General features: G+C 42.3%; 1 protein-coding gene and 1 pseudogene across 2 annotated transcripts; one reads left to right on the forward strand and one right to left on the reverse strand.

Annotated features, from left to right (window-relative positions):
* On the forward strand, positions 2,642-6,766 carry LOC8072749 (putative receptor-like protein kinase At3g47110). Of its 2 annotated transcripts, none has more exons than XM_021461661.1 (3): positions 2,642-3,073; positions 3,326-6,044; positions 6,155-6,766. In XM_021461661.1, the coding sequence occupies exons 1-3, from the start codon at positions 3,056-3,058 to the stop codon at positions 6,520-6,522; spliced, it is 3,105 nt and encodes a 1,034-aa protein (XP_021317336.1). In that variant the 5' UTR covers positions 2,642-3,055; the 3' UTR covers positions 6,523-6,766. The 2 variants fall into 2 exon arrangements, with proteins under 2 accessions (XP_021317336.1, XP_002449090.1); XM_002449045.2 differs by having other exon boundaries at positions 3,333-6,044.
* LOC8072750 lies at positions 6,812-12,307 on the reverse strand (annotated as a pseudogene).

Genomic DNA, 20,541 nt, shown 5'->3' on the forward strand with positions numbered 1-20,541 from the left:
ATCCTCTGCTGCTCGGCCCTTGATGCTTCGACCTCAGCCTACAACATTGGAAATCAAATGTTAGAGTTATGCAAAGGTAACAAAAGCAATGCGAAGTAGAACTATTGAAAAATGATGAACAACCTAGAGTGCGTCGACCTGGTGCTGTGCCGGCTCCGGCCGTGGGCGTATGGGCGGGCGGTTGCTCACGCTCGTGGTCGATGCTCGGATCTAGGAGAGGTGGGAGTAGTCGGCCTGTCAATGACGCTGTTGTCAATCCAGTAGCGCCCATGCTTCTTGCCGCCTCCTATCCTCATGATAAGGTCTCCATCAATGTCGTTGGTGGATGGATCGTAGTCCGGGCCATGGACCTGCCTTGCCGCCTACGCGTAGGCTGTGACCTTGTCGTAGACGCCCGTGTTGGTGTACGCCTCGAGCGGGTCGTCCACGCTGAAGGAGACGTCGGATGACACGGGGCCCTTGTGGGACATGCCATACTCGGCGAACAGGGAGCAAGGCTATCCCCCGTGTGCCGCCGACTGCAAGAAAGACAGCAACAGGGTTACAAATGAGGAATAATTGAATAAATTGAAACATTACCACGTACCCATGCTTGTGCGTATCCGGAGAGGCTGCGGTTTCTCTAATGGTGTGGCATCCGTCGACGCCTTTCATAGGCCGCCCTGTGCGCCTCACGGAACGCGGGGTCCAGCCACTACCATCGCCTCCCAGGCGTCACGACAGTTGGCGCACCACCAGGCCCTCATCTTCACATCAAGTATGTTACATATAAGAATATGAAATGGTGCATTGATAAAAGGTTAAGGAATCACATGTGGAGGTGTTCAGGTTTCTCAGGGTCCGACGTGACGCCGACTTTCTCAAATTTTTACCACAAGCTACACATGTGATATGAGGACACCTCGTCAAGTTTCGCAATTTTTTGAACTCGTTTGGACTTTCTATAATTTAAAACCTATTCCGCACCGTCTCAAAAGTCAGGGTTCGCGAAGGAAACATGCGAGAGCTACAGTGTTTTCGTGCACACGGCCTTGAATTAGCGTAAGTACCATGAATATCAACTTTTCGTGCATAGAAACACGTGATTTCATGCACTTGCAGTTCTAACATACATCTTTCAAGAAATTCAATGAAACGAAAAAAACAAGAAATATAGCAAATATTGATAAAATTACACCAAACTTGATTATGTTGAATAACTCTAACTAGGGAGCACAAGGAAAAAGTTTGGTGGCTAAAAAACAAAAAAAAAATTTGCTGAGAGGCCTTGCCCTAGCTCTCCGCAAATGACCCTCTTTGCCGAGTGCTGAACCATAGCTCTCGGCAAAGACCCAAGTTTGCCGAGAGCCTAACAGGGCTCTCGGCAAAAAAAACGGTGTTAGCCTCGTCAGGCTCTTCGCTGAGAGCTCCAGTTAGGCTCTCGGCAAAGTGCCCAATATGCCGAGACTTTGCCTATGCCGAGAGCCAGGTTCTCGGCAAAGATCTCTTTGCCGAGAGTAGTTCTTCGCCGAGAGTCACCGTGGGCAAATTTTAAGTTCGCCGAGAGCCCAATAGAAAGCTCTCGGCAACCCTCTAAGCTCTCGGCAAATCTAGTGTTTCCCGTAATGACATTGATTTATATTTTCCCCTTTATCTTTCCCTAATATATAATTATTGTGAAAATTTCAGTCCACCAGGTGTCCGCCAATAATAAAGATCTAGATATCTATCCCTAATATCAAAGAGGCAAAATTTCAGCCTAAATTTTCGTCCGGATGTAATTTCGTCTGGCCTCCTGACTGATCCCCAGTCTGTAGTCCGAAAGCGTCTTCTGATGATGACCATTGGCATGGCTTAATTAGAGGTGTTTCTGCAGCCCATGTTGAAAATGTAATTAACTGAAAGCCTTTAGAGGCCCCGGGAACCAAAGCCACACAATGTTCTGATTGTCAGATAGAACTCTGCGCAAACATATTAAAGTGGGAAACTATAATTTGTAATTCTTGCATGAATGAATAAAATGTTGTTGCCCCATAGTTTTGTTCCTTCTGTATTGTTTGCACATTTACTTTATTTGTATATGGATGTATACTTGAGTACTAAGTAGTACAACCTCCCAATGGAGTGTCTCCGCGAAACATAGAGAGATCCCCTTTGTGATTTTTTTTGGCAAAAATAAGATTTTTTCCCTTTTTTTTTGAAGCAGGGAGAAGAGATACGCAGTACCCACACCACTTAGTATAATGATTTTATTTTGTCAGCCATGTAAAAATAGTGCAAGTGCACCTTGTTTTACCTTAATATTTTTTCGTCCTCTACCACTGTTGGTAAGGAAGCATATGAAACTGTGAAATAAAATGCATTGATGACCATGTTTCATTTCACACAGGTCCACACCTAAATTTGGAAAACTGTAAAATGAGAATAAGGAAAATGGAGAGGAGGGGAGATATTTCTTTGGCGATGGTGGTGGTGAGTGGACTAGGTGAAGAATTTTTATGAAGAGAAAGAATAGAAAACAGAGGGACAGACTGCAGGAAAGTGAGAGGTGGTGGTAAGAACAAGTCAGCAATGTATCCACCACACACGTAGGGTGTGTTTGGTTCAAGGAATGAGGTGGTTATCTTCTTCTCATGCCTCGCTTTTTTTAATTTGGTTTGTGGAACAATATGAGTTGATTTATCACCATTTCATTCCTAACAAGCTAATAATTAGTAAATACAAGAGGAATTGAGTTGATTCCACCAAAATTCACCCCACAAATCAATAATGGATTCGTACATCCATATGTGGAGACGAACGGTTGACATGTTCTCTCTTTAATAGATGGACCCCCTTAGTCAACCTCCATGACGATGACCTGGACTGCTATGCTCAAGTAGCGTCTCTGATATTCTGACGACTACTATGCTCCACGAGCGGGCGAATGAAAAGAATATGAAGAACTCTGCTTCTCCTTTTCCCATTAGTGTGGCTCCCTTCCCCAAACCCCATAAGTACCGGAGGCTACGTGTCTTGAGAGGCCAGCAACAAAGAATCGCTAGCTTGTAAGTAAACAAGTGACTCGTAGCGTTTGATGGCTGACGGCTTCCAGGTGTGTATCTCTCTCTATCTCTGCTTTGAGTTTGAGCTCTTCTTCAACCAATTGCTCCATCTGTCTAGCAACTTTAGTTTCACCAAGCAAACAGCAAAGCTAACAAATTAATAACCTTTTGGAAACAACAGAGGCTGTCTTTGTTGGTTGTTGATAAATTTAGTTAAGGGTACACTGTCTTTGATAAATTATAGTACACTGTCTGAACTTCAATTTGCCACCCTTTTCAATTTATCTATGCATGTACCCAAGGGTTCAGATTTACTGAAGATATCAAGCCTAGCCATGAAGCATAGGGCAATCCCACAGTTTCTCTTGCTGCTCATGGCATGCTGTGCACATCTTGCCATCTGCTCCTTCGACAGAAACAGCACAGATAGGCTGTGGCTACTGGAGTTCAAGAAGGCTATCACAAGTGATCCACAGCAAGCCTTGGTGTCCTGGAATGACACCACTCATTTCTGCAGCTGGAAAGGTGTCCAGTGTAGCGCCAAGCACCCAAATCGTGTCACTTCTCTAAGTCTTCAGAATCAAGGTTTAGCGGGTTCAATCTCTCCTTCGCTTGGAAACTTAACATTCCTGAGAATCCTGATCCTATCAACTAATTCATTCACTGGAGAGATCCCTCCATCCCTTGGTCATTTGCATCGCCTCCAAGAGCTCAACTTGATTAATAATACGCTCCAAGGTAGGATACCCAGTGTTGCAAATTGTTCCAGACTCGAAGTTTTGGGGCTGTCCAATAATCAACTAACTGGACAGATACCTCCAGATTTGCCTCATGGCCTTCAACAGCTGATACTTGGGACTAATAATCTTACTGGAACCATTCCTGACTCTATTGCCAACATCACAGCACTTCATATGTTGGGGTTTGAAAGTAATAGCATTGAAGGGAGCATCCCAAGTGAGTTTGCAAAGTTGTCAGGGCTGCAATATCTATACATGGGTGGCAATAATTTTTCAGGCAGTTTTCCACAGCCCATCCTTAATCTTTCTAGCCTAACTGAACTGAATGCTGCTGAAAATGATCTAAGTGGAGATTTACCGCCAAATATTGGCAACTCTCTTCCCAATCTTGAAATGCTCCTGTTAGGCGCCAACTTTTTCCTTGGGCATATCCCACCTTCTCTCACAAATGTTTCCAAGCTATACTTTTGCGATATATCAAGGAATAAGCTCACCGGAGTGGTGCCAAGCTCCATCGGCCAACTTTCTAAATTAACTTGGTTAAATCTTGAGATAAACAAACTACAAGCAAGTAACAAGCAAGACTGGGAATTTATGAATAGTTTAGCAAATTGCACTGAGCTACAAGTGTTTTCAATATCGGTGAATCTACTAGAAGGCAATGTACCAAATTCAGTAGGCAACCTTTCCAGTCAACTCCTGTTTCTATACTTGGCAAATAATCAACTGTCAGGGGAGTTTCCTTCTGGTATAGCAAACCTTCACAAACTGATCAGTGTAGCACTGAATGTCAATAAATTTATAGGTGTAGTTCCAGATTGGATTGGAACTCTCACAAATCTACAGAAAGTAACACTAAACAACAATTTCTTTACCGGGGCCATTCCATCATCCTTTTCAAACATGTCTCGGTTGGAACAACTCTATATAGACTCAAACCAGTTCGATGGAAACATACCTCCGATCCTAGGAAACCTCCAAACACTTGGATCACTGAACATTTCCAACAACAACCTTCATGGCAACATACCAAAGGAGCTCTTCAAAATTCCAACATTAAGGGAGATTACCTTATCTTTCAACAACCTGCATGGGCTACTTCATGCCGACATCGGCAATGCAAAACAACTCACATATTTGGATATTTCATCAAATAATCTATCTGGAAACATTCCTAGTACTCTGGGTAATTGTGATAGTTTAGAAGATATTGAGTTGGGACATAATGCTTTCAGCGGAAGTATCCCCACTTCACTAGGCAATATAACAAGCTTACAGATTCTCAACATGTCTCACAATAACTTGACTGGTCCAATACCAGTGTCTCTCGGCAGCCTACAGCTTCTTGAGCAACTTGATCTATCATTCAATAATCTTGACGGAGTGCTTCCAGCAGATGGAATCTTCAAGAATGCAACTGCTATACAGATTGAAGGAAATCAGGAGCTTTGTGGTGGACCGCTGGAGCTACACCTGCCTGCATGTCATGTCATGCCTTTGGATTCATCTAAGCACAGGCTATCAGTTGTAGAGAAAGTAGTGATCCCAGTGGCCATACTGGTGCTACTTTCTGTAGTCATTTCTGTTGTGTTCTTCATCCGGAGGCGAAAACAGAAGACAGAATCCATTGCTTTACCATCTATCGGGAGAGAATTCCAGAAAATTTCGTATAGTGATATTGTCAGAACAACAGGGGGTTTTTCAGCATCCAATCTAATTGGTCAGGGAAGATACGGTTCTGTTTATAAAGGACAGTTGTTTGGTGATGGAAATGTGGTTGCCATCAAGGTCTTCAGTCTGGAGACGAGAGGAGCACAAAAGAGCTTTATTGCAGAATGTAGTTCTTTGAGAAATGTCCGGCACCGTAATCTGGTTCCTATCTTAACTGCATGTTCAACCATCGATTCTACTGGGAATGATTTCAAGGCCCTAGTATATGAATTCATGCCACGAGGAGACCTACATCACTTATTGTACTCATCTCAAGTCAGTGTCAGCGAGGACTCTCCAGTTTTGAACAATGTTTCACTGGCTCAGAGGTTAAGCATTACTGCAGATGTATCAGACGCTTTGGCGTATCTACACCACGAACACCAAGGAACCATTGTGCACTGTGATCTGAAACCAAGTAACATTCTCCTGGATGCTGAGATGGTAGCTCATGTTGGAGACTTTGGCCTAGCAAGGTTCAAATTTGATTCCGCAACATCAGCTTCTACTAGTTACACAAATTCCACTTCCTCAATGGCAATCAAGGGAACCATTGGATATGTTGCTCCAGGTACTGTCTCTCTTCACCTTGTATTTCCTCACTATTGGTAACCTGATACTGGTTCGTTCCGTAATACCTATATTTGTTTTGGCTAAAATCTCCCTACATGTGATGTATAGAATGCGCAGGGGGTGGTCAGGTTTCAACTTCCTCGGATGTCTACAGCTTCGGAATCGTTCTTCTAGAGATATTCATCCGGAGGCGGCCAACAGACGACATGTTCAAGGATGGGATGAGCATTGTAAAGTTCACAGAGAACAACTTCCCTGATAACGTGTTGCAGATTGTTGACCCACAGCTGCTGCAAGAACTGGATCTCAGCATGGAGACGCCAATGACCATCAAGGACAGTGAAGTTCATATCCTGCAGTCAGTAATCAACATTGGACTCTGCTGCACCAAGACATCCCCCAACGAGCGCATCAGCATGCAGGAAGTGGCTGCCAAACTGCACGGGATCAGGAATGCATATCTTAGCGGAAACTGAAGGATGAGCTCAGTAGCATAGGTTCTGAACGAAGAACTCAATAAATGAATTTTCATTTCTCATGTACGTACAATGTCTAGTTTAGTTGGTCTTTAAAAATGGACATGTTTGATGCATGATTCACAAATTAGAAGGCACCATTTCTACTATACTTGAGCAACAACAGTAACAGTTAGTATCCTAATGTACTGTCAGTCGTCAACTGATAAGGAAAGGAACACAAAGAAATTGTCAGAAAGGAACACATCTGAGTGCATGCTTTGCCGCTGAATGTAGTGCTTGGGCGAGATAAAAGAATCTATGATAATTTATTATTTGCAATATGACATTTGAATTGGGAAGGCATCGAGTTCAGTACAAGGATTCATAAAGTATCTGCTAAAAGTATACCAAAACTCTTCATTCTGTAGGCTAGAACAAGAAGGCTACACAATCCTGTACACACAGGATGGAAATCTCTACAACCACCTGCCAATCTCTACAACCACCTGCCAAACGACTCCAATAATTGGCTATCCTGAAAATTGGTGGGCAACTAGCAAATTTTTAAGTTCAAGTGAGACCATTATGGCAACAGGGGTAACATGTGCCTGCCACAGTGATCAACGACTCATGGATGAGCTAGCTGGTGCCTTCTGTTTTAGGGTGATCTTATCTCCTAAGCTGAGCGCGATTCCTTGGGTCTTGCTTCTTATCCTGATGTAGCCACTCAACTTGCCATCAGCCTGCTTCTCAACACTGATATTCACCAGAGCATCCTCACCAAACACACTCTTGGCATAGAGATCTGCAGCAAGGAAACCCACATTCTCCATTGAGTGCAGATCTGATGTCAATAGAAAATGAGCAATGTGTTAGCAAACAAAGCATTTAAATGCAAAGTGCAAAGTTTATCATATTTCTAGCCTAATAGAACTTCAAATGGTCAGTATTAACAATTTCCCAGTTTTCCAACCAATGTAACAACTAAGGCCTGTTTGGATGCAAAATACTTTTGGAGTTTTAGAAAAATACCTTGGTTTTGTGAAATACTTTGGTTTTAGAGTGCCATGAGGTGTTTGGATAGAACAAACTTTATGGGTTCTAAAACTGTAGTCTTTCTGGAGTTTCATAAACTCCACTCTGAACTTTTTTTTTTTTTAAAAAAAACATGGTTTTGCACATATATGGGTTCTAAAACTGTAGTTTATTGATATTATCATTTCTTAATACAACATCCAAACAGGGGTTCCAAAAGACTTATCAGGCGAGCATACAGAATAACAGAGAGAGCCTTTGTTCCCATTTACTGTGCGCACATGCATATTAGTTCAACCTCTCACCAAGTCCTATACTCTAGTACATCTAGTAGTTGTGAGAGATTAGATTAATCTACTGTTCTTGAAAGGTGACATCGGGATCGATCTCAGTGGTGATGGTGTTGTAACACTGTATCGATTTCCAACTTATATTGGCAAAGTCAAAACAAATGGAAGGGTTCTCTGTTTTGCTACACTAAATTAAGCAAACATGTACTTCCACTACAAGGGTCAAGGGGTACTGGAGTAATAATATGTACAATGATCTATATTAAAAGGTATTTTCATCTTTGTGCATGAATGGTTACCCTGGTAAAGGACCGTGGTATGTTTCTTCTACTTTATGCTATTTCTGCTCAGTTCTTCTAGCAACGAAAGGTAATTTGATCTTTCTAACATATAAGCATATAACTCAAGCAAACATGACTGGCCTTCCAACCTAGGAACTGAGTAAAAAACCATGTTGACCTAAACAGATAACTCATATATGATGTAGAACAGACATGTGAACAAATAGAAATTACACTAATTTATTTTGAATACAGAAAGTAACAAGGTCATAAACTTGGCACACATGTCACATGCCTCTACTATTGAGAGAACTTTTTGCCTGTATTTCAATGTTTTGCACTTTCAATATGTGTCTGAATGACTAATGACACTACAGATATATCTAGCATCCATATACAAAGGCAGGCTCAATTGCACAGATAAATGTGTATACTCTGGATTTCTTGGAACTTACGGTGGTGTTAGACACTTCATGTTCGTTGACTTAATAATATGATTCAAGAATTCCTTCTCATCCTGAATCACAGTATTCACCGCCACCTGATAAACAATGGAACGGTAGTCATAAGAATAACTAATTAGACAAGCAAGTCATAAAAACCAAGCAGGACTATAAGAGTGCATTGTTCAATGTCAACCATATATAAACATTCAGCTGCCATAATATTAAGGCCAAACCAATAAAACAAAAGAAAACAGTGTCAAGCTACCATGAAATTGGTCAGCTTGAACCTTAATGGCATGTCTGAAGTAGGAAGATGATTGGGAAGTTCCTTGTCCTAATATTCTTTAGTCCCGACACCCAAACACCCCAAAGTTGTTACCATGTAGATGCTTGTCATTAATAAAGAACTTTCATTGAGAACCAAAATTAATCAGATAGAGGTTGTTTCCTCATTTGTGGATTTGTGGAAACCTATATATGGCACAATTTTTCAGCATACATTACAACTATATTGCAGAGATGCAAGGGATCTGCAGCATTAAGTACATAAACCATCTTGAAAACAGCAAACAAAATTCAGAATAGAGATATAGTATTACCTTATTTTCCCACTCAAATTCTGCCCACATGTTCTGGAATGCAACATCAGCACATGTAGCAGGTGAGATGTAATCCATGATATCAATGTGAATGTCATTTAGGACCACCACAGATCGTTCCATCACATTTGAAGTTTCATAAACTATGTTACCAAATATGACTCCAGTCTCTGTTGATGAGACCTTGATATTGGCTCGAATTTGCTTGCTTGCCTCAGGAGCCAATGTATAGTTTTGAGGGCGGTCAACAAGTTTTAGGTCGCCCATTGTTGCTAACTCCAAGCTTCTGGAGTGTTTCTTTTGTTCGGTTTATGACTGTAACATCAAGTACAATATCATAATGATGAACAATTACAATTGCTTCGGCATAGACAGGATCACTGAATCCTGTCAATTGAAGAATACGATTTAGCTTGTTGGTATCATCTGCATCCTTAGTAAATTGACCGGTTGCAGCCTTCAAATCATCTTGAACAGAATCTTCCAGCTCAAGCTGGCTCATTCCCTGTGAGAAAAATGCACAATTTAGCAGTGTATGAAAGAAACACAAAGAAAAAGGGCATGCCCACTGCTGAAAGCTCCCATGCAAGGTTGGATGTAGGGAAGTGAACTACTGCTATGGAGGAAACAAAAAACAGAAAAATACCATGCTTTTAAATAATGGTGATTATGCCATTGCTGTCATTAATTAAACATTGATTAAGTTCAAATCGGTTCATTTTCTATGGTAAAAATGCAGCTTTGAACATGAACATAGAACAATATAACTATGGTTTAAAAAATGTAGCTTTGTATCCCTAAGAAAATATGTTACAAATAATTAGCGTCGAATTGAAGACAATGACTCTTTTCTTTATGAATTAATAAAAAAACTTTTACACATTATGGACCATTGCAAGGAAAAAATGTTGATTGATTTCAGTTTTTACAGAGGCTCTGTTCAAATATGCACACCTTGTTATTCCTTGACCCAATAAAGACAATCTTTTTAACTTTAATACCTTCATACAACATAAATACGTTTCAGCATTAGGCTAGAGAACATATGAACCAGAAAATCAAAGCAAACAGAATACTTCTATAATCATGACTCTCCATGATATCACTAAGTGAGACTGTCAATTTAAGAATTAATGGAAGGAGCAAAATATGAATTAGCAATCAGTACACATAGAGAACTAATATTGTTCCAGAGCAAAAAAATGAAAGGAAAGTAGTTCAGTTTCACCTTCGTGCTCTTTAGGTGATAGAAATCATTAAGATCATCTGGTTGGGCATAAGTTATCTGTGCCTTGGCCTTCATCTCCTCAGTCTCCTTAAATTGCTTCTCAGCAAGCATATGTTGACAAAGCTCTGGCGGCAAGACTGCAACCAGACCTTCCTAACATCATCACCGGTAGTGCAAAGCAACCTCACACAGAGAAACAATCTGATCATACGAATCATTGACAGATCCAGCACCTTCCTACTGACATCCACATTGGGACTAGCCAGCGCACGCAGCACATCCATGACCATATCCACCATCACCTCCCTGTGAGAGGAGCGCAGCTCGTGCAGGCGGTCCAGGATGATGAGCTTCACATTGTTGTCGCTCTGCGAGGACAGCAGCTGGCAGTACGTATTGGCGGCTGTGCGGCTGGGCGCCGAGCAGGACCCCCAGCGCACTCGTACAAGACAGCCGCGCTGGACGCCGAGAGGAGGGAGATGATGACCATGATATACCTGCCCTTGTCGGCACAGCCCTCGGAGCGGCAGACCTTGCGACCGAGGTCGACGGCGGCCATCTGCAGCAGGTCGGGCCAATCCGCGACGCGGTCAGCTTTGCTGAAGAGGTAGGCGACGGCGCGGTTCTGCACTCCTGCCCAGCGGCCAGGAGCATGAGGAACGCCAGGGGCGGATATAAGCCTGGGGCAACTGGGGACATGGCCCTAGGTGTAGCCTAAAATATCTCTTATACCATATGTAAATTTTCGGTTTAGTTTGAAGTAATTCTAAGTATTGAAATTAAATCATCAGACCTAAATATAGAGAGAGGAGAGAGCAATCCGAGTCCTAATTTCACGGGCATCGCCGTGACTCCCACTCCGTGTCTCATGCCACGCCGCAAATCCCCACTACAGCGCTTTGCCTGCCGTGCTGCAAATCCCCACTACAGCTCTGCTTGCCGCTCGTCAACCCACTAGGCAACAACTATATTGGCCGGCAACTTGGGGTCTCAGCCCATGCTGGCCGTCGCTAGTCACTACGCTAGAAGGTGTTCATCTGACCGTCGGAGACGCGCCATGCGTCGGCCACAGAGCACGTCTGTGTGTGGGACTGTGGGCAGGGCACTAGGCCGTCAGCCGCAAGTGCATGAGCATGGACTACTCGTACGGTCACTTTTATCGGTCGTGTGGTAAATTCCAGTTCTCGGAACTAATTCTTGGCTTATCGTAGTCAGCGACGAAGCCAGCAGGGGGGCTCTAGCCTTCCCTACCGCTGCTGGCCCAGTGAAATTTTTAGTGCTATCCTTATAACTTTAGACACAAATTTATAAGGTAGGGTGGGCTGAACACTTTAGTTTTTAGATATATTTTGTGAATTTCATCATTAATCTATATATACGAAGAGTAATAGTAGAGCTAAGTTGATATAGAACTTTTGTTCAGTCCCTCCTAATTTTTTTTCTGGCTTCGTCCCTGCTCGTAGTATACATGGTTTCGTAGTGGCCCTAGACCTAGAAATTGACGAGCTCCGCCACTGAGGAACGCGTTCCTGCGCGCGGCGCCGCGGATGTACTCGTTGGGGCTCTGCTGGCTGTCGCGGAGGTTCTGGCAGATGAGGATCATCTCCGGTATCGCCTTCCCCGTGCGTGGCGGCGTCGCGCTTGTCGACGGTCTCGAGGTAGAGGAGGAGGAGCAGCTTCCTCCGGACGGCGTGGTCGTCGCAGGACTGCACGTAGCGGACGACGGTGATGAAGAGGTGCGGGAGTGGCTCGCCGTTGAGGATCAGCGAGATGGCGCGCCGCATCGCGTCCGCCTTGGTGTTGGTGGCACCGTCGCCGGACTCGACCTCCGCTTTGATCTCGCTCGCCATTGACGCCGTGCCCCTGTCGAAGTGCACCAGGAATGTGCACGGCTTCTCCATGGCCGCCGTACCTGCCACGCCCGTGGATCTGGGTGGCCTGGCCTCCTCGGTGGGGGTGGGGGGGATCGGATCTGGGGCTGCAGGACGAAGACGAGAATGCGTAAGATTTAAGCAGTTTTCCACCGAAAAATTTTCATTATCACATCGAATCTGTAGACACACATATGAAACATTAAATATAGATAAAAACAAAAATTAATTACTTAGTTGTCTAATTATAGAGTAACTAGGCACTGTGCCATTAGTTTTTATTTTTATCTATATTTAATGCTTCATGCATTTGTCGCAATATTCGATGTGATGCGAAAGTTTTTGGTTTTTAGGATGAACTAAACAAAGCCTTAGTTGTAAATCGCGAGACGAATCTTTTAAGACTAATTATGCCATGATTAGTCATAAGAGCAAGGTCAATAATAGAACTTCGGTTGACAAATATTGTCTAATTATAGAGTAACTAGACACTGTGCAATTAGTTTTTATTTTCATCTATATTTAATGCTTCATGCATTTGTCGCAATATTCTATGTGATGGGAACGTTTTTGGTTTTTTGAATGAACTAAACAAGGCCTTAGTTGTAAATCGCGAGACGAATCTTTTAAGACTAATTAGGCCATGATTAGTCATAAGAGCAAGGTCAATAATAGAACCAAGTGCTTGGCTATAAGCCAAGTGATTAGAGCCAAGTTATACAATAAGTTGTCTCATACTTATCTCTAAAATATTTCTCTTTCTTATCCCTTCTCACAACACTTGTTATTTGGGTCCATTACTACCTATACATCCGTGCTCAGTTTGGTGCTTACATGAGAGCCAGGCTATCATCTCTCTCCTCTTTTCTCTCCTCCACATTAGCATTAGCTTGGCTAGAAGCCCATTACTATACCTGCTCTAACTGCTACAGTAACCCACCTGTGCTAATGATAGATTAATTAGGCTTAATAAATTCGTCTCAGTTTCGAGATGAGTTATATAATTTGTTTTTTTATTAGTCTATGTTTAGTACTTTAAATATGTGCCGACATATGTGATGTGACACTCAAAAACTTTTTGTGTTGGATCTAAGGCCTTGTTTAGTTTGTAAAATTTTTGGTTTTTGGCTACTGTAGCACTTTCGTTTTTATTTGACAAACATTGTCCAATCACGGAGTAACTAGGCTCAAAAGATTTATCTCATAAATTACAGATAAACTGTAGAATTAGTTTTTATTTTTATTTATATTTAATACTCTATACATGTGACCAAAAATTCGATGTGACGGAGAATCTTATATTTTTTGCGAACTAACGGAGGCCTAAACAAGGCCTTTGCTTCGCAGGAGATCGGAAGAGGACTAACGACGAAGCAGCAGCAGAGGCGGATCGGGAGCGAGGAAGGCAGCCGTCGAGGAGTGGCGTGCGTCGTGCCCACATTTTTTTTTTTTTTTTTTTTGCCTTAGCCGCCATCTCCGCAAAATCTATAACTCTTATAATCAACTCCTCTAAGTATTTCTCTAAGCATGCAAGCTATCCACCTAAGCAATACACTACCACATTAAGTTAAAATCCACTAAGTAAAACCTCAATAACTATTTATCTTAACATGCAATGTGCTACCACATATATACAATTAAAATCTAATAGCACATATGACAACTGTAGTGTCCACGCCAGCAAGACAAATAAGTATAGTCCACATCATCGTACTATACAATCCATTAATCCGCGATTCCCACAGCAACTCGCGGAGTATGCTCCTAGTTAAAGAAGATATTTACAGCTGCCTTTGTGGCGAGGTAGAATCTGTAGATCACTTATTTTTCAAATGTCATCTGGCTAAATTGATTTGGAGTCAAGATTAACAATTTTTGAACCTCTACGAGAGCGTGGCATCCTCTTCAAGAAAAAAAAAAGAGAGAGAACGTGACAATTTCCCTTAAATGAATGGTTTCGTAAAATGAAGTGGTGGACATTAGGGTCTTGTTTAGTTTCCAAAAATTTTACAAAATTTTTCAGATTCTCCATCACATCGAATCTTTAGACATATGCATGGAGTATTAAATAAAAATAAAAATAAAAACTAATTGCACAGTTTGATCGGAATTGACGAGACGAATCTTTTGAGCCTAGTTAGTCCATAATTGGACAATATTCGTCAAATACAAACGAAAGTGCTACTATTCCTATTTTACAAATTTTTTTGGAAGTAAACAAGGCCTAGGTGTATCTAAAACATCCCAAAAAAATCCTCACAACTATTCTATAAATTTCTTCGGAAATTAAATATGCATAAAAGCTACTTGTTTGTCATGGGATTTTCTTTTGACGAAAATGGCCAAATTTGTTATCATCCTTGCTAAGGGTGTGTTTAGTTCTCCATTTGGGTCAAAAGCAAGAAGTAAACACCATCCAATTTTTTTGTAAACATGGTTGCTAGTTTGCATTATGGATTTTAGCCTTAAGAAGTCAAAAAAAGCCTAAAAGAGTAGCTTTATGTATTTTGGACCCTGAAATTTTTGACATTTTAGATGGAACTAAACACACCCATAAAAATTTTGGTATTTTGCATTTCATCGTTCTAAAGTATTTAGTATTTTATATTTTGAAGTCCATGGGGAACTAAACACACCCTAAGAAAATAAATGTTTAGACAAAGAAACACGATGTCCCACCTTGATAGAGAAAAGACGATCATTTACAATCTTGCATCTTCAGTAGTTTAAGTAGCCATCCATTTTTTTACTCCTAACTTTTACTTCCGATTCGAGCAGTACTATGTAAAATAGGCAACCCAAACCCATCCTCCTAGAGAATGACTGACAGGTTCCATGTGTCATTCTCTCTTCTATCTTCTTCTCTATAGATGAAGTTGTCACCGGTCACTCTGGGCGTTCGGTAATACTGAACTGATCAGTTTGGTTCCTCGGTACTCATACAAATTCAGTTCCTAAGAAAATTGGTACCGATCGGTTCCTAAAAAAATTCAGTATCGAGCTAATTCGGTATCTGTTCTTTCAGTTTGGTTCCGGTATTTACCAAAAGAACCAAACATATTAGAGCAGCATGTAACATCAAGTTTAATAGCCAATTCTAATAAAAATTTAGCATGATTCATATAGAATAACAGTGTCAGAATCATACATATAAAATGCCACAATATAATAGGGGTAGATTAACACAAATATGTAACATAATTGTCTATGATAGACCCATCAACAATATTACATATTGCTAGTAGACATATTCGGTACTAGTTCGGTACTTCGGTTTACCGAGGTACACAACCAAATATACCTCGGTAAATTCGGTTCGTGAGAACTAGGTACTGAACAGGGAACCGAATTTTTCGGTTTCGGTAAGTTTGGTTCGGTTCTTGGTAAATTCGGTTTTCGGTATTAATTTGGTGCCCAAGGTGAGTCACCGGAGCGGAGGAGTGGCCGTCGTCATGGATGTCGATGGAGGCACGACTGCCATCATGGAGGCCAGTGGAGGCGCGAGCCAGCCGTAGGGAACTCCGGCAAGGGAGGATGAAACTTCATGGGAAGGGCAGTCGCGTTGGTGGAAGGGACGTCACGCACGGTGGAAGGGCCGTCGTGCTCACCTCCGGGCTCCACTCCACTGGGACTCTGATTGGTGGCACCCTCAACCTAGATCTCTGGGAGGTCTACACCATACTCAGCAAGTATAACTATGGGGGATACAAGGCTCACATGCTTGACATGGTTTACTGCGGTCAACATTTTAATTGGTCATATTTTTTTATACCTGAGTTGCTAACTGTTGGCACTTCTTATCTTATAATTATAAACATATTTTTTATAAATAAAATAAATAGATGATAGGGCTTTTATCTAACCTTTCCACAAGCTTTGTTGTAAATATCAATTTCAAGTATGACACGTGGAAAGGCGCAAAAGACACGAGAAAGCGCACTTCCAGAAAGCATTTTTAGAAAAGGCGCAAATCAAGATTAAATGGAAAAGCCCACAAAAACACCGAACTGGATCCATCCGTAACCACGGGAAGGATCAGGGCCCAGAGACGAACCGACCACGCGAAGGCGGTGGCCAGGGGGGCCACCAGTGGTGCGCCCGCACCCACCCTGGTGCGGGCGCACCCCCCGTGGTGGCAACTCGGTCCCACCTTTTTCAGGCGGTTGCATGGCGGCATGCATAGGACGGTTTCACCTACTACCATATTTAGATCGCCCCGAACTGTCTTATGGAGTTATAAATTGAGACCCCCACTCCTCCATTTAAATATATCAAGATACAAAAAAATAGGAGTGGTGCTTTATTTTTCCATTAGTTTAGCTCCAGCTATTCTAGACTTAGGCTAGAGAGAGAGGCAAGAGTTGAAGTGTAGAAGCGGGGTCGAAGCCAGTTCTACTCTAGGGTGGACGAAGTGCCAGACCTGTCGGCTCGCGCTCCTTCTTGAACCTCTACATTCGTTCTTACTACTTGAAGTAAGAGGTTTGTGTTACATTTCAGTTTTGATTCATTAAGTAAATTACTTTCATAAAGCTATTTGCTTGTGGGATCGTCGCTCGTTCTTAGAACGGATGCTCTAGTAAGAGGACTCCTGATAGAGACGGATAATCTTGCGCATCACTAGAGCAGTAGTCACCTTCGTAGACGTGGTGTCTAAGTTGTGGGCTACCTTCGTATGTGGTACGGCTTTCGGGCAAAGGGGTAGGTGTCAGTGTAGTGACAGCATCTGGCATCTGTAGTAATCCCCCACGATCAGTCGTAGCGTAGTGCTGATACTGGGATCACCTAGTTACCTAGGACTCTCAGTGGGCCTGAAGCAAGCAAGTAGTGGGAGGGTCTTTCCACTTAGTGGTTCATCACTTTAGTGTATCTTCTCAGCTGTGTTCTCCTCCCTTCTATCTTCTAGGGTGATTAGTTTAGAGTCTAAGTGACGTTTTGCCATTCCCTGTGGATAAATACGATATCCTGAATACTTCGGGGTGAAGTGCTACAACGGTACTTCCGTGCACTTGTGGATTTCTCTACTGTCGCTAAGAAGCGCCAACAAGCATTTCTGGCGCCGTTGCCGGGAAACGGTTGTCGTCTTAGTCTCTGAACCTAGTTGCCCGTGTATGTTTTGTTTTTACCTTTCTTTTCTTACTTTGTTCCGATGGAGCAACCTACCATCTCCGATATGTCTGCTCCCAAGGCCGGGTTCGCCACACCTCCACAATCCGCGAAGCCCATCACAGCTTCAAGTTACGAACTCTAGCCGGCTTTTATAGCCATGGTTCGGAAACAATCCTTCTCAGGCTTAGATTACGAAAACCCATATCACCACTTGAGGGAATTTGAGCAGCTCTGTGCATGCCTCACCATTGCTGGCATGTCACCCGAGACAATGCTGTGGAAATTGTTTCCCTTCTCTCTTAATGAGAGGGTGAGGCAATGGTACGCCCAGAACGTAGGGAAGGTAGCTGGCGATTGGGAAGAATTGTGAAACAAATTCTACCTAGCATTCTACCCCTTATCCTGAATTGCTGCCCTACGTCAAGAGATTCTCAACTTCCGTCAAGAAGAGAAGGAATCCCTAGGAGCAGCTTGGGACAGATTCACAACTTTGACCAAATCTGGCCCAGACTTATCTATCCCCAACCATGTGCTATTACAACACTTTTGGTTAGGGCTTAACAAGGAATCTGCCCTAATGCTTGACACGTCCGCGGGAGGATCATTCACACACAAAACTGCAGAGGAGGGAGAAGCTCTGCTAGATCGCATTCTAGAGAATACTCCCCCCTTAGAACCCCTCCGCGTAGAACTAGAGCCGTGTTTTGAGGAAGTCTCTTTTGCTGAGGCCGAAACAAATGCACAACCTGATACATCCTCACCCGAACCAGATGAGCTAAGAGAGAAACCTCTACCCTATGCCCTTCCATGCTTTGATGATGATTTCATTGACAATTTCGGTAATTATTTGAAGTATAATAAAAAGAAGATCAATCATGTTCGTGTCACTCCAGAACGTGATCGTTATTCCCTTAAAGAATCCGTTAAGGAGTTGACAGCGATCATGAGCAATGAATGGACGAATGAAAGAGAGTCTTCGTCTGAAGTAATTCAGATTTTCTCACCTTCACGAACCATTCACTGCAAGATCCAGGATGATTGGGTAGAGACGTTGTATAATCCCACGATAGGAGCAAACATAGTCTCCTCAGGCTTTGCACTCACCCATCTTGGTGATAAGACTTTAGCTCCTACCAACTTGTCTTCTTGAGATGGACCACGGTCCATTAAAAAGGGACAAGGAGTGGTTTACAACGTGAACATTCAGCACGAAGATGTCGTCTTGACTCTAGATTTTCATATCTTTGACGACATATGCTTCGATGTACTGATCGGGCACCCCCTGGAGAGATTCTTTTACGATGCCTCCAACACAGGGGAATTAGATGTAAATATAGGGAGGAATAAATTTTTGATCCCATTCTCTCGAGCTAGAAACTCGATAGCAGAACCTCCCTGTTCTTCTATGCCTGAGGAAGTTATGTCGGTAATGCCATTCGAAACTCCTGAGACGTCCTTAGAAAATGACTCTAACTTCTTTATAGAAGAAGAGGACAACACAGGAGAAATCCTCGAACTTCCTAAGGAGGAAGTGTCGACTCCACCTCCAGTTGAGCTAAAAACCCTACCCGAAGGATTAAGATATGCTTTTCTTCATGGTGACAAAAACACGCCCGTCATCATTAGTGATAAGCTTTCCGATGACGAAACCTCTCGACTCATCGCCGTTCTAGAAAAGCGTAGGTCGGTCTTCGGGTATTCCTTGCAAGACCTCAAGTGGGTTAGGCCAACACTCTGTACCCATCGTATACCTATTGACCCTGCTGTTGACGGTCCTTAAGTATCAAATTTAATTATTAAATAAATAAAGAAAAGGATCCAAATGAAATCAACATCTAGACTTAGGGTTTTATCTGGCAGAATTCCACGAGTTTTGGTGTTTGTCTATTTCTGCAGGGGGTTATCAGGAAATACGGAAGAGAGGCCCACACGTCGGGATTACATAGAGATATTAACGTGCCGCGCAATTATCTTACATCTAGAAGACTCCAGAAGCCACGAGACCGAAGCGGAGGTGAAACGGGGCCTGACCCTGGGCGCCCGCCCAGGTGATCAGGGCGCCCGCCCACCTCCTGAGTCCAATCAGGACTCTGCTTCGCGGGAGATCTCCACCGACCTAAAGGATGAATCTAAACCATACAATCTATGTCGGTTTGATCCAACGGCCCATATTCACTTGAAGGGACTATAAAACCAGACCCCCTGGCCCCTGGAGGAGAGAGCCTCTCAACCCTAATTCATTGTTCTTCAAGGGAGATGAATCCTCTGATCAAGATTAGAGCCACCACATCAATTAGATATCTAGATTAGCATAGCTACATAGGATTAGAGCTAGAAGGAGTCAATCTTCGATTGGTTTCCGGATCTGTCAGGAGGATTCTTGGTAATTCTCTAATTGTGCTTCTAATTACTTTCTAATTATCTTTGTTCTTCAATATTATGAATATGACTTTGTTCTACTTCAATATATTGCTTATGACTTTGCTCTACTTGCTTATATTCAAGATTATATTGTTCTTAGTTTATCATAGTTATGTACTTGGCTTAGTTAGATTGGATCTATATACATGCTTAGGATCGTATAGCGTTTATCCATCGGATCCATGGGTAAATGATAGATATTGTGTAGGCGTGGTGCTTATACCGTATTTATCTGCGATTGTACCCAATATGCCAGATCGTGGGGTGGTTCGTGATAGTGACAGCTTCATTGATTCTTATATAGTCCCCCTCTCGTGTATTGGGCTGGCAGAGCAACATTATTACAGGGGAGTGATTGCTATGTTTCTCATATTCTTTGCTAATATCACTATGCATGGGCGTAGTCTTGTCTCGCAATGATTGCTAAGTATGCTTGCACTAATTATGATAATGCTAGACTATATAGTTGAGAATAACTTAGGGAATATTCTTGTAGTTCGTTCTAATACCATGCTAATGACTTTCTAGAGTATCTAATTGAGGTGCTTATCATATTTATTATGTGGCTAGATCAGATTAGTTATCCTTGTCACTATTATTATTTCATATATCTTTTATGTGACACTTATCCCTGTATGAAGAGTTAGATATAATGTTCTCAATTATACATGCAATGATAGATGCTCAATCTCATATTCTATTCTGTAATCAATATTGATGATTGCTAATCCCTTCCCAGTGGTAAAAATATAAATAACGA

This window comes from Sorghum bicolor, chromosome 5, assembly GCF_000003195.3.
Source record: "Sorghum bicolor cultivar BTx623 chromosome 5, Sorghum_bicolor_NCBIv3, whole genome shotgun sequence".
NCBI classification, from domain to species: domain Eukaryota; kingdom Viridiplantae; phylum Streptophyta; class Magnoliopsida; order Poales; family Poaceae; genus Sorghum; species Sorghum bicolor.

What these genes read in the sequence shown, in the direction of transcription:
- LOC8072749 (XM_021461661.1), top strand. An exon ending in CATTGGATATGTTGCTCCAG is followed by an intron (nt 6,045 to 6,154) that starts GTACTGTCTCTC and finishes TGTGATGTATAG; the next exon opens with AATGCGCAGGGGGTGGTCAG.